The sequence below is a fragment of the Anabrus simplex genome, chromosome 1 (assembly GCF_040414725.1).
Source record: "Anabrus simplex isolate iqAnaSimp1 chromosome 1, ASM4041472v1, whole genome shotgun sequence".
In the NCBI taxonomy this organism is placed as follows: Eukaryota; Metazoa; Arthropoda; class Insecta; order Orthoptera; family Tettigoniidae; genus Anabrus; species Anabrus simplex.
In genome coordinates this window covers 1181722345-1181735274 of record NC_090265.1, presented here as the reverse complement: position 1 = coordinate 1181735274, position 12930 = coordinate 1181722345, and the positions used below count along the sequence as shown (strand labels likewise).

At 38.2% G+C, this 12930-nt stretch overlaps 1 protein-coding gene across 2 annotated transcripts in view; it reads left to right on the top strand.

The window, feature by feature from the left end:
- The window catches only part of Tomosyn (syntaxin-binding protein tomosyn), a 1160105-nt gene that overhangs the window by 989698 nt on the left and 157477 nt on the right, over positions 1-12930 (top strand). For both annotated transcript variants that reach the window (XM_067137527.2, XM_067137528.2), the window contains exon 18: positions 9829-9937. In XM_067137527.2, coding sequence (XP_066993628.2) covers positions 9829-9937 — 109 coding nt within the window. The remainder of the gene's footprint in view (positions 1-9828; positions 9938-12930) is intronic.

Genomic DNA, 12930 nt, shown 5'->3' with positions numbered 1-12930 from the left:
GTGCACCTGCCAAATGACTGTGCAGCCATTCTCACAATCCATATTTGGAATCATTCATTTGTAACACAACAGTCGACAAAATAAGGAAAATGTTTTAAGACTCTGCGTATCACAATATAAAAGAGAGAGTTCCTTATCGTTCACCGCAACAGCTGCCGACAGGAGCCCTCCATCTGATGTCAGCGTGAGGCGATGTTACGCGGGAAGAAATACACGGGAGTCGGGAATGAGCCCCCCTGGTGAAGCCTATCCCTCAGTCTGCGGTGAACCATATTGCCGCCATCATTTTCAAACAAACAGAACCTTGATTCGTCCGAAAACACTATCTGCTGCCATTGCTGTCCCCAGTAACATCATTCCATACACCATTTCAGTCTAGCACGTTTATGCACATTAGTCAAAACTAGGTGGTGAAATGGATGACTCGCCGGTAACCCAGACCGTAATAAATGGCGACGAACGATCAATCCTGATAGTGTATGATGTGTTACACTGTTCCACTGTCGCACCAGAGCTAAGGAGGACGCAGAACTATCTTGCAATGCCATTCGGATGAGGCATCGATCTTCTCCGGGGAGGGGGGCTGGGTGGTGTTGCATTGCTGACATGGGTCGTCCCACACGAGCATCAATTTTCCGGATGGATGCATCACTTTCTCTCATGCCAATAATGCGCCCTCTTTCAAACTCACTCCTTTGATGGTATGGTTCTCGCATACATCTGTGAGGCATCCTGCATGTCTCCTCAAGTCACACTGATCCATTACCTTCAGTTTATAGCAACAACGAGAGCCGCAGGCACATTTTACCAGTTGGTGGCGGTGCGCCGAGATATCGATGTGGACCTTGAACCTGAGGGCCGACAGGGTTCAAATGCTAATCATTTCTTCAGAACATACTAATGCACATGTCTTGTGAATATAAACTTGCTATCTCAAGTCTTTCAAGGTGTTCTAATTTTTATGAACATTAGTGTAGAAATCCTCGCGGAAGCATTTAAAAAGCTCTTGAACAGTGATGAACCTGAAAAACTCTTATCAATTGATATACATACCCCGATAAAAACTAAATCAGAAAATATAAACCTACCTGCAGCAAAAGAAGTTGAAACAGTGCTTAAGGAAGTGAAGAACTACAAAGCATGTGGAGAAGACCAGGTTTTTGCAGAGATGTGGAAATACACCAGCAGTGCGACTCAGACATCCTTCCATATGATATTACAAAAGATTTGGATATCAGAAAAATTCTCAGAACAATGGACAACAGCTATAATGAATCCAATTCATAAGAAAGGTGAAAGAAGTAACCCAGACAACTATAGAGGTATTTCCATCCTTGACTGCACGTACAAGATTTTCTCTAAGGTAATATATAATCGGATTAAAGAACAACTTGATCATGAGTTAGGTGAATACCAGGGAGGCTTCAGACCTTGGAGAAGCTGCTCTGAACAAATAATAACTTTGAAGCTAGTCGTGGCATATTGCAGAAAATGAAACAAGCCTCTTTCAGTAACGTTTATAGATTTCAAGAAAGCTTAAGACTCCATCCATAGACCATCATTATTAAAACATTTTTGAACATTGCAGACTTCACCCAAAGCTAATCAAATTGATTGAACTTACTCTAACTAGTACAATTTCTAAAATTAAGTTCAGAGGAGAACTTTCTGAACCATTCTTGGTAACAACTTTTTAACTGTGCTCTAGAGTATGTTGTGAGGGAATGGTACAAGAACAACTCGAAAAATATAAAAATTGGAATGCAGAAGGATATCATACATTTGAACTGTCTAGGATTTGCTGGTGATGTAGCTCTTCTGGCCAATGGTGTTCAGGAAACAAAACAACAAATAAAATCTCTACAGGAAATAGCTCCAAAATATTGATTTGAAAACGAATACAAAAATTTTGCTAACTCAACTACCGCTTGCAAACAAAATTAAGCTGGGAGACCAAGAAATAAAAATTGTAGAAAAATGTAAATATTTAGGTGAAATAATCACGTATAACTTGAACGAGAAACCAGCGTGGCAAAATAGAATAGATAAACTGGTTACAGCACAGCATGTTACCAAGAATACATATAATAAAAAGTGTCTCTCAATAGCAACCAAATTGAAACACTACAAACCAGGCAAGTTTTCCTTGTGGTTAGGGGTGCGCGGCTGTGAGCTTGCATCCGGGAGATAGTGGGTTCAAATCCCACTGTCGGCAGCCCTGAAGTTGGTTTTCCATGGTATTCCATTTTCAAACCAGGCAAATGCTGGGGCTGTAACTTAATTAAGGCCATGGCTGATTCCTTCCCACTCTCAGGCCCTTTCTATCCCATTGTCGCCATAAGACCCATCTGTGTCAATACGACGTAAAAGCCACAAACAAAAAATTAAAAAGGAAACCCTACAAAACAGTCACCCAGCCACAAATTACATATGCATGTGAAACATTATTCATAACAACAAACACAGTTGCGATAGATAGAGTACTTAAGTTAGAAAGGGGAATAGTGAGAACCTGTTTATATAAAAATTATCAAGTAAGCAGAGTCTGGAGACTAGCTTCCAATGAAACAGTTTATAAAGAATTAGAACCTGTGACTAGCACAATGAAAAAAGAAATGAATATCATTCTTAGAGCTTCTAATGTGGTCACCAGGAAATAGAATCAGTAGAAAAATTATGGATGAATAAGAATAATATTAGATGGATCACAGAACTTAAAGAAGACATGAAACAGTTACATATTACAATATAATATTTAAAATACAAAACAAATACACTCAACATATTGAAAGATAAACACACCAGACTACAGATGAAAATCAACGAGCAGAAAATAGGGGGAGTGATTCCAGATACAGAAAGAAAATTGTGCTCAGAAAGGATGAAACAGTATTGGGCTGACAAGAAGAGGAAAAGCCTCCATAGACCTGACTAAGTAGTCAATCTTATCTTGGCTAAAAATTAAAATAAATACTTACTTTCATGACGTGCTGATTGGCTCAGATGGTTGAGGCACTGGCCTTCTGACCCCAACTTGGCATGTTCGATCCTCACTCAGTCCAGTGGTATTTGAAGCTCAAACACGTAGATTTACTGGCAAGTAAAATTTCCTGCAAGACAAAATTCTGGCACCTTGGCATCTCAAAAAACGGTTAAAGTAGTTTGTGGGGTGTAAAGAGAATAACCTTATTATTAACTTATTTTCATTTTCCAAACTAAGTGTTTGGAAGACTGCGAATGTAAGACTCACCCAAATTTGGGACTAAAAATTGCATTTAAAAAATGGGGTCTTATTTTTTAGTAAATGCAGTATGCCAGGACTACAGTACTTACCTTTGTAAAACATGTCCACATAATGCACCCAGAACTTGCATGCAGTGGTAGCAAATAACAAGTGCCATAACCAATACCTCGCAATTCAATAATATTGTAAAATAAAATTTAGTTCCCTTTGTAACAGTGCAGTAATGCTCAACAATTCTCTTGAAAATATTGTGACAAGAACACTCAGATGGTTGACTATTGTCATTCAGCCTACATTAAGATGGTACTAAAAGAAAATGGACAAGCTAATTAATGTAAATTGTTAATCATATTAGGTGCTATATTATGTTTATAGAAGATTAGTTGAAATTTGCGATGTTTGCCTCACTTTTATTAAGTGTTACACAAAAATATATAATTGTGGTTCGTGGTACCCCATGCAAATATTTGCAATGTTAAGTCTCAAGCCAACATACCTTGTACTATTTAATTCTATCAAGTCTAAAGTAATACATTCATTGATGTGATTATGTGAGGGAAGTCTGAAATACAAAGAAAGGATGAGACAACATTCATTCAGAATTTTCATTTCCGCTTTAAGGTTTGAGCTTTGGTAGTAATTAATCTCTCTATCAGTTCATGATTTACTAATACAATTATAAGAATATTCAACAACAGAATACTAATAGAGAGACTATATATACACATATGTAGGCCCTTTGATATTGCTCTTTGATGATGATGATGATGATGATGATGATGATGATGATGATGATGATGGTTGGTTGCATGGAAAGCTGTAAAGAGGACATTATAATTTTAAAATCAAACAACAGATAGGAAAGCAATGGGAATGTGGAAGGAAAATGAGGACATTCCCCAGTTTAGAAAAAGGCATGTGAGACCATCCAAAGAGTAATGCTATGGAAAATTATGAAGTAGAAAGAATTTCAAAAAGGAACGATCAAATAAGTACCAGCAATGTACAGTTGTTGTAGCAGTGTCGAGATCCTTGTGGGTAAACTGATTGGGGTCAGAATGTTACTGGACTACGACAGGAAAGTGTGCTGTCACCATTGTTGTTCTTAATGGTAATGAATGAAATTGTGAGGAGAAGAAGAAAAAAAAAGGGGGGGGGGGGAATATTGAGAGAGAGAGAGAGAGAACTGAATGCAATGTTTGCAGATGACAATGTGGTGTGGGGAACAAATGGAGAGGAAATATGAGGTCAACTAGATGTGTTAAGTGAGCATATTGGTAATTATGGAATGAGAATAAAGCATACTGGTAAACACTAGGTTACAAGATGTTAAAATTGTGCACTACTTAAAATACTTTGGCAGCAGTCTGATGCAGGACTGGGCATAGAGATCAGTAAAACTATACAGCAGGGAAATGCATTTTACCAGAACAAGAAACTTTATCTGGAAGAAGGAAATACCAAAGAATGTAAAGAGGTGGTGAATAATATATGTTATTGCACAATATGACATATGCAGCAGAGACCTGGACACTGAAGAAAAGACAGCAGAGTAAAATCCAAGCCAGTGAGATGAAGTTTTGGAGTATAATGGGACAAAAGAAAAAAGACAGTGTAAGACATGAGGATATGTGGAAGATAATCGGAATGTGAAAGCTTTCTGACAGAATGGAGAGAAATAAACTGACAAGGGAACGGTACCAAGTTGTACAGTGAATTTTGACTTTATTTTTACATACACGTGAAGGTCTTTTAAGCCTGAAATAGGTAGTGGGGGGTCTAAATTTTTGCTGGTCCTTTCTAAGGGGGGCATTGGGAAGCTCCAAGTTTGTGGTGCTTGCCTTGAATAGTACTGTACATTCTGGTACATATCAACACTCGCAGCTAGCGGCTGTCTTGCCTAACCTTCCCTCTCAGCACATTCCATTCTCCATTGTTCCCCACCACATGCGGCTGCCTATAGTTGTGTATACAGGACGGTGAGGCCCTTTGTATACTGTCAGGTTCTTAACAATGGATGGCTATTCCACATGCAGGCGAGTGCACTGGATTCATTGCCTTTTCTGACCGTTTGCAACATTGTTAATAATAATATTATTGGATTTACATTCCACTAACTACTTTTATCTTTGTTCAGGGATGCCGAGGTGCCAGAATTTTTCCTGCAGGAGTTCTTTTTTAAGGGCAGGTAAATCTATCGATACGAGCTGACGTATTTGAGCCTCTTCATATACCTCCTGACTGAATCGGGATCGGACCTGCCATCTTGGGCTCAGAAAGCCAGCACCTTAACCATCTGAGCCACTCAGCCTGGGTGCAACATTATTGCAGCTCTTATTGGTGCCTATGGCATTAATATTCTGGAAGCTGCAGAGCTTTCTGATAAAGAGCAAATCAAGTACATACAGATAAAGACAGCGTTTGATGTACTGCAAAGTTATTCAGAAGAAAGAAGCTGTTTATGTTGATTCAGAAGACGAAGATGACGTTGGGAGGGTCACCACCATCGAGAAAAATATAAATGCAAGGAAGAGTTTAATGAAGATTACATGTTTTGTAATGAAATGAAATGGCCTATGGCTTTTAGTGCTGGGAGTGTCTGAGGACATGTTCGGCTCACCAGGCACAGGTCTTTTGATTTGACTCCCGTAGGCGACCTGCGCGTCATGATAGGATGAAATTATGATGAAGACGACACATACACCCAGCCCCCGTGCCAGCAAAATTAACCAATGATGGTTAAAATTCCCGACCCTGCCGGGAATCGAACCCGGGACCCTTGTGACCAAAGGGCAGCACGCTAACAATTTAGCCTTTTAGCCGGACAACATGTGTTGTGATGGTTGAGAACAAACTTGTAAATCAGTGGAAGTTTATGATTCCGAATCATTGTTGAACGAGGACCTGTATGCTGTATGGAAGTTTAAGAAGACTCGGAGACAAATTTAAGGAGTCGTCAATTTCATTGACCACAATGCTGAAATGGGAATGTGTGCAGTGATTTGAGCTTATATGAAAGAACAGTTCAAATAGGTAAGGATGCATTATTTACATGTCACAAAATCCGACATTGTGCATTCGGTTGTTGAGGGCAAATATTAAACGGTGTTTTGAAAATTCAGTTCTGTAAAGTAACTAATGTTCAAAATCCTGCAATACAGTATTGATCACTGTTACGGTATCATGCTTTTATGAATATACTAAGCTAATTTAAGTTGTATGTCACCATAATAATGTTCAGCTCTCAAAACTTGCCCGGCAGGTAAAATCTTATCAGGCCCTTGAAGTGGCCAATAAATTATGCGCTGGGTAACTACGATTTATTCTGCCGATAGCGCTACCTGGGAGTGGTCGAACGGAAATATCCTTTTACGCGGAAGGCATGTTACGCACTACTTTACCAGTAGGTGGTTGAACCAGCCCTATGTTCATTCATGGAAAAATGTCTGGAAAACCTTCCCAGGATTTTATGGCAACTTAAACCATGGTGTTCTAGTTGATCCACAATGGCACACTGCTGACATACAGTACTTTGCAGCTCAGGTGTAAATTTTGTACATTTCACAATATATTAATTACTGTACTCTGTAGAGAATCTAAGGTAGCATAAAATTAAAAGAGAGGGAAATGTATTAATGCTTTTATGAATTGAAATGATAAATTTTCATGCAGGGACTAGGTAAAAGTCAATCAAAGTTACTCAATATATTTTACATTTCATTCTTCCTGATTATCAGCAAGGAGTTAAAATCTTCTCTGAAGACTCGGTAACTTTGTTCACTAGATCGCTCGGGTTTCATGATTTAGTTCTCAACAAGAATTCATTGTCCTTTCATAATATTTTGAATTTTTATGTATTCACCTTCTTCTCTATTGGCAGGGGCTTCTGTAATCAAAATGACATCTGATAATAATATGAGCCATTAGCTTAAGTTGACTTTTAAAATTCTCACAAGTCTTTGTTTTGCTTTCTTCAGTACTGTACTGTCATTCATAACATAGGGATCATAACATTGAATGGAATTAGACTGACTTTTGCTATTTTCATAAGGGTAAACAAAATATTTCCTTAGTGCAATTTCAACCACTTGCTGACCTCCAGGATAGGAACACAATATTTAGAGTCTGTTACTGGTCTTAATATAGCACTTGTGATTTGAATTCTGTCTGTTTATTGAGAATAAAAATGTCAGTGCTTTGAAATATGCAGACATGTGTAACCTCCCAGTATTGTTCACAAATTCAATTGCAGTATTTGTCCTAAATTTCTACTTTGGACAAACTGGTTGAAATTTCCAAACAAGGCACACAAATCACAACAGTGCACTAAAATATAACACAATTCATCATCTATGTACTAGACAAAGGACATGTGAATGCAGACATCACTATAAATGTGGACATTTTCCACATCAGCCTTGAAGGACACACTCTTAATGTTCTAGAACAATACAAAATATGTACAGTCTTTGTCTTGAAGCATCAGCTTTCTCAATGAATATAGACACTTCATATCACTTGTACTATCTGACCACTTTATGGAAAGAGACTATCTTTCTAACCGCAGTGTTGGTAATGGATGAAAAATTCAAGTGTTCCTGTCCTTGGGAGTCAGTTACTGAAAATGACCTTGTAGAAGTGTTTGAAAGCACTCCAACAATGTAATTCATTAACCAGAGTGTTGAAGGTCACACCACACCATTGGTGGCCATGTAGACAGTTTTACTTGTTTTTCCCATTTTGCTTTACGTCACACCGACACAGATAGGCCTCATGGCGATGATGGGACAGGAAAAGGCTAGGACTGGGAAGGAAGCGACCGTGCCCTTAATTAAGGTACAGCCCCAGCATTTGCCTGGTGTGAAAATGGGAAACCACAGAAAACCATCTTTAGGGCTGCTGACAGTGGGGTTTGAACCCACTATCTCCCGAATACTGGATACTGGCCGCACTTAAGCGACTGCAGCTATCGAGCTTGGTTTTTCCCATTTTCACATGAATGAAATGCTTAGGCTGTACCTTGATTAAGCCCATGGCTACTTCCTTCCCAATTCCAGCTCTTTCACATCCCAGTGCTGCTGAAAACCTGTATGATTGTAGTGTTATAGCAAACCATTAGCAAAAAGGAAAGTATTGGTGGAAGTTGGTCTGATTCCATGCCTTCATTTACCCCCATTAAGCATTGTTTAACGAAACTATAAACCAATAACCTGGAATATGATCTGAAATTCTTCTGTCCACATGATCTTTCCAAGTAGTATCAAAGCCAGGAATGGTGTTGGCTCCGAATTATGGACTCCCTTAAACCAATTGCCAACTATCAGTTGGGATTTGAATCTTCGTTGATGAATGTAGTGATCATATATGCTAGATCTTTGAGGTTTCATGATCCAGTTCTCACCAAGGATTTGTTAACCTTCCATTTGTTATACTCTAAGCATTTTAATATAAATTCAAAGTATTCTGCATTTGCATATCCTTGTACAGTCAAGATGGCATCTCACTAGCTTCACAGAGTAGAATTTTAAATATGTGGTATCCATTGTATTTGATCACATGAAATAACTGTTTTTATACAGAACAGGAGAGTTATTTCTTGTGAAATGTGAAAGAGTCTTTACTACAGCAGCTTTGTACATGCAAATGATTGACTACTTACCTTAATTTTAACTTTGGAAATTTAGACTTTACTTTTTGTTTACTGCATGGTTTTCCAGTTTTTTAAGGATATTTTTTTCATGGTATTTTCTTTCCTGTACTTTTAAAGAAAATTTTGATATAATAATTTAAAAAAAATAGATAGTACATCACTGTTATCTGGGAGCCTGCATGTCATTTTTACCAGAAAATTGTATAAATATTTTTTCTTAGAATTATTGGTAGATCTAACACTTTTTGCTGTTATGAAGTTAGATGTCTCAAAATGGGTGATCCTTGTCTTTATTTGATCTATTATAAGCACTGTTGTGTTGATTTTGGGTACTTTTTTTTCTTTTGCAGTCAAAGGATATTCTTTGTCTTGTCTCTAAGTTTGTTAGTTTTATGTGGGAAGAAAGGGAAAGAGAACTAGTTTAGATTTTTTTTTTTTTTTTTTTTTTTTTAATCCATGCCATTACAGTATCATAGATGAGTTGCTCCTTGCTTACAGCTAGTAATGTACAATAGATTCAGTGCAAACTTTTCCAAAAATACCCTTCTTTTCCTTAACCTTCATCTGTTTTTCTAAGCCCTGTTCACCCCTTTTAGTGGCTTAACAGAGTAGAGTTTAAAATACAGGGTGACCATTATACTTGATCACTTGAAATAACACTTTTACGTGAAACACAAGAGTTATTTCTTGTGAGGCAGAGGGTACTCTGTATAACAACGGCTTCATGCGTGCAGTTAATTTGGACCACACCTGAAACTGATCAGATTGTGAATAGATAGCAAGATTTTTCTGCTTTGGCTTCTTTCATTTCTGCTTCTGCATCCGTAGGTTCATATATTGGGTGAAGTTCACGTAAAACTAATGCCGGTGACTGTACAATCTCTAGTTCCATCGAAGCTGCCAAATGAAATATCTTTGGTGTGGCACGTTGCAGACAGCGTATGTCTGGTGTGCTATATCTCGAGTGGCCACGTCACGGCGTACAGCTTGCCCAGTCTCCGGCCGCTTATCGACATTGAATTTCTTCCACTTGCTGACTTGAGGTAAGAGTAGTTTATTTGAGTGTGCCTACACTATATATAGGCCCTCATTCTATTTTCATTCTTGACTGCATTCTGGTGATTTTTGGAAAGCCATTTTGGATTTCAGTTGGGACAACAAATTTATAGTTATAGGATAAAACTACTTTTCTACGACTAACATGCGATCGTTGCAGTATAGTTATGGTGAGTGTCTCGCAGCACTGTGACATACAAAAGTAAATGATTTCAGAGAACTCTCTCTTTCACATGACCAAAATAAGGTGCAACTCAGAAGAGAGAATGAATGATACCTTAGCCTTTGATGGTGCTAGGAAGAATTTTGTTGTTGTTTCATCTTTCATCTACTGGAAGAATTATTCAAATCTTTTCCTTATTATTATAGAAAGTTAAAAGGAGTGGACTGCAGATTTACCAAGAAGTTCAGATTATAAATTTTTTTCCTGTACTCAAGCTTAAGAGATTATGTGATTAAATATTTTCCATTTTGTTTATCAAAGTTAAGGATTAATCTGGGTTATCATTTTTAACACTCCAGTGGGCGCGCGGAGTACAGGTGTCCTCCAGCGATTTTGTTTTGCATGTCTACAAGGGTTGGCAACACTCGTGACCTTGAGCGGCCATATACATTTCTTCCCAGTCACCCTCTGCCTGTTAGTGCATTGTCAGCTTTTATGCTCACCAATTGTCACAGTGACCTCGTGTTTATTTGCGCTGTGCAGTAGTGGAGGACACTTGTCCTCCGCACACCCACTGGCATTACAGTTTTTTCGGATATTGCTGTGGTATTTTTTTTATTTCATAGTTTTGAACGTCGTAACGGTTTAATTGAAATATTTTATGCGTGATAACAATAATGACCAGTGAAAGTGAACATGAACAGGTACGCTGTTGGCTAGATGAGACTAAAGATAACGAGAGTGTTCTGGGTATAGAGGATGAAAATGAACTAGAAGAAGACCACTTGGAATATAACACAGAGAGTAGAGAAGATGAAATCAATGCAGAGGATAACCCGGCTGATGTTCCTGATGACTCTGAGGAAATGGAAGTAGTAGAAGAAGCAGTTCCTCCTCCTGGCCCAGTCCCTCCTGCCGCTTTCGTCAACCCAGAGTTTTATTTGGGAAAAGATCGCACATCAAGGTGATACTGAGAACCTGAAGTTGCCCAGACTTCTCGTACACCCAGACATAACATTATACCAGTTTTTCATCGCCCGGGACCTCAAGGGTCTGCGAAAAATGCTAACACTTCAGAAAAAAAAAAGTTGATTGTACTAACATTTACATAACTAAAATTCGCCCTCAATTTGTCAGAGAAAGGGATGCTAGGCCCACTGGTTCCCGAGAAATTCGTGCATTGATAGATATATTATATCTTGCTGGGGATTTGAAGGCTGGAAGAAGAAACATATTTGAAATGTGGGATAATTCACACGGCACGGGAGTAGAGGCTGTTTATGTAACCATGAGCGCAAAGATGTTTCGATTTCTTTTACTTTGTCTGAGGTTTGATAACGTACACAACAGAGATCAAAGAAAATCTGTTGACAAACTGCTTTTTGAGAAATCTTTGAGATGTTCGTGCTCAATTGTAAGAATGCATACAAACCAGCCGACTTTCTTACCATTGATGAACAGCTAGTTGCATTTAGAGGAAACTGTCTCTTCTGGGTGTATATGCCTAATAAACCTGCAAAGTCTGGGATAAAGATCTTTGCTATGGTTTCCACAACCACCTTCTATGCTACAAACCTTGAATTGTATGTAGGGAAGCAACCAAACGGCCCTTTCAGAAGAAGCAACAACACGTCAGACTTAGTTTTGAGATTGGTGCAGCCTATTTCAGGAACCAATAGGAATATTACATGTGACAATTGATTCACATCTGTGCCCTTGGCAAGAAAGCTACTGGAAGAAGAAAAAGTAACTACGATTGCTACACTGAGAAAGAACAAAGCAGACGTTTCCCCAAACTTTCTACCTGATATGTCAAGAAAAGTCAAAAGCAGTTTGTTTGTCTATCAAAAAAGCTGTACATTGGTATCTTACGTACCGAAGAAGAATAAGGCTCTGCTGGCAATATCAACTATGCATGAAAAGGCAATCAATCCAGATACAGGTGATGAGTGAAAACCTGTGGTCGGCTTTGTGAGCCGCTGTGATTTTTTGAAACAAATGGCCTTTGCCCTGATTAGACTACAAATTGAACATTGTATCAGTTTGGAGACGATACCACAGGAAATAAAGACAAGAGGAAGGATCCTGCTGAAACTGGACAGGTAAAGAAATTCCACCTCAACCAGCATCCCGAGGAGTGGCTAAGAAAGGAAGATGCTACCTCTGCGGCAGAGCCAGGAACAAGACTTCAAGGAAGAAGTGTGTGAAGTGTCATGGGTGGATGTGTGCTGATCATATAAGAAATGTTTGTGCAAGGTGCATTGAATAAGCTAAAGTATATAAAGTTTCAACATTCCGTTTGTGTGTTTTATGCTTCACTAATATGGAAAATTAGGTATGTACTTTAATTTTTTATACTATGAAACCAATTTGTATTTTCAAACTAGAAAGTAATAACAACATTTAATTTTTTGGTCTGTCATTTATAACATAAAACATACACATATACACATTTTTGTAACATTCATAACATAATATATCAAACTTATACACGTTTTTGTTTGATTTACCATGATTGTATATTTCCTACTTAACATTTTGTAGAATACACTCTTTTTATTAAAAATATGTTTAATACATTTCTACCTAATCCGAAACAAAAAATCATGATTGCTAAATATACATTTCATAGGGTAAAATGGCAAAACAAAGTGGAGGACACCTGTCCTCCGCGCCCGCTCGCAATACACCGTGCACCCACTGGAGTGTTAATGTAACTTTTCTAAGCCACTTGTCCAATGGTTCCTAAACATGTACTTAACCGTTTCAAAACAGTTGCATTTTATTCTTCTCTTGTGTCAGATTGGAAGTTCTCAC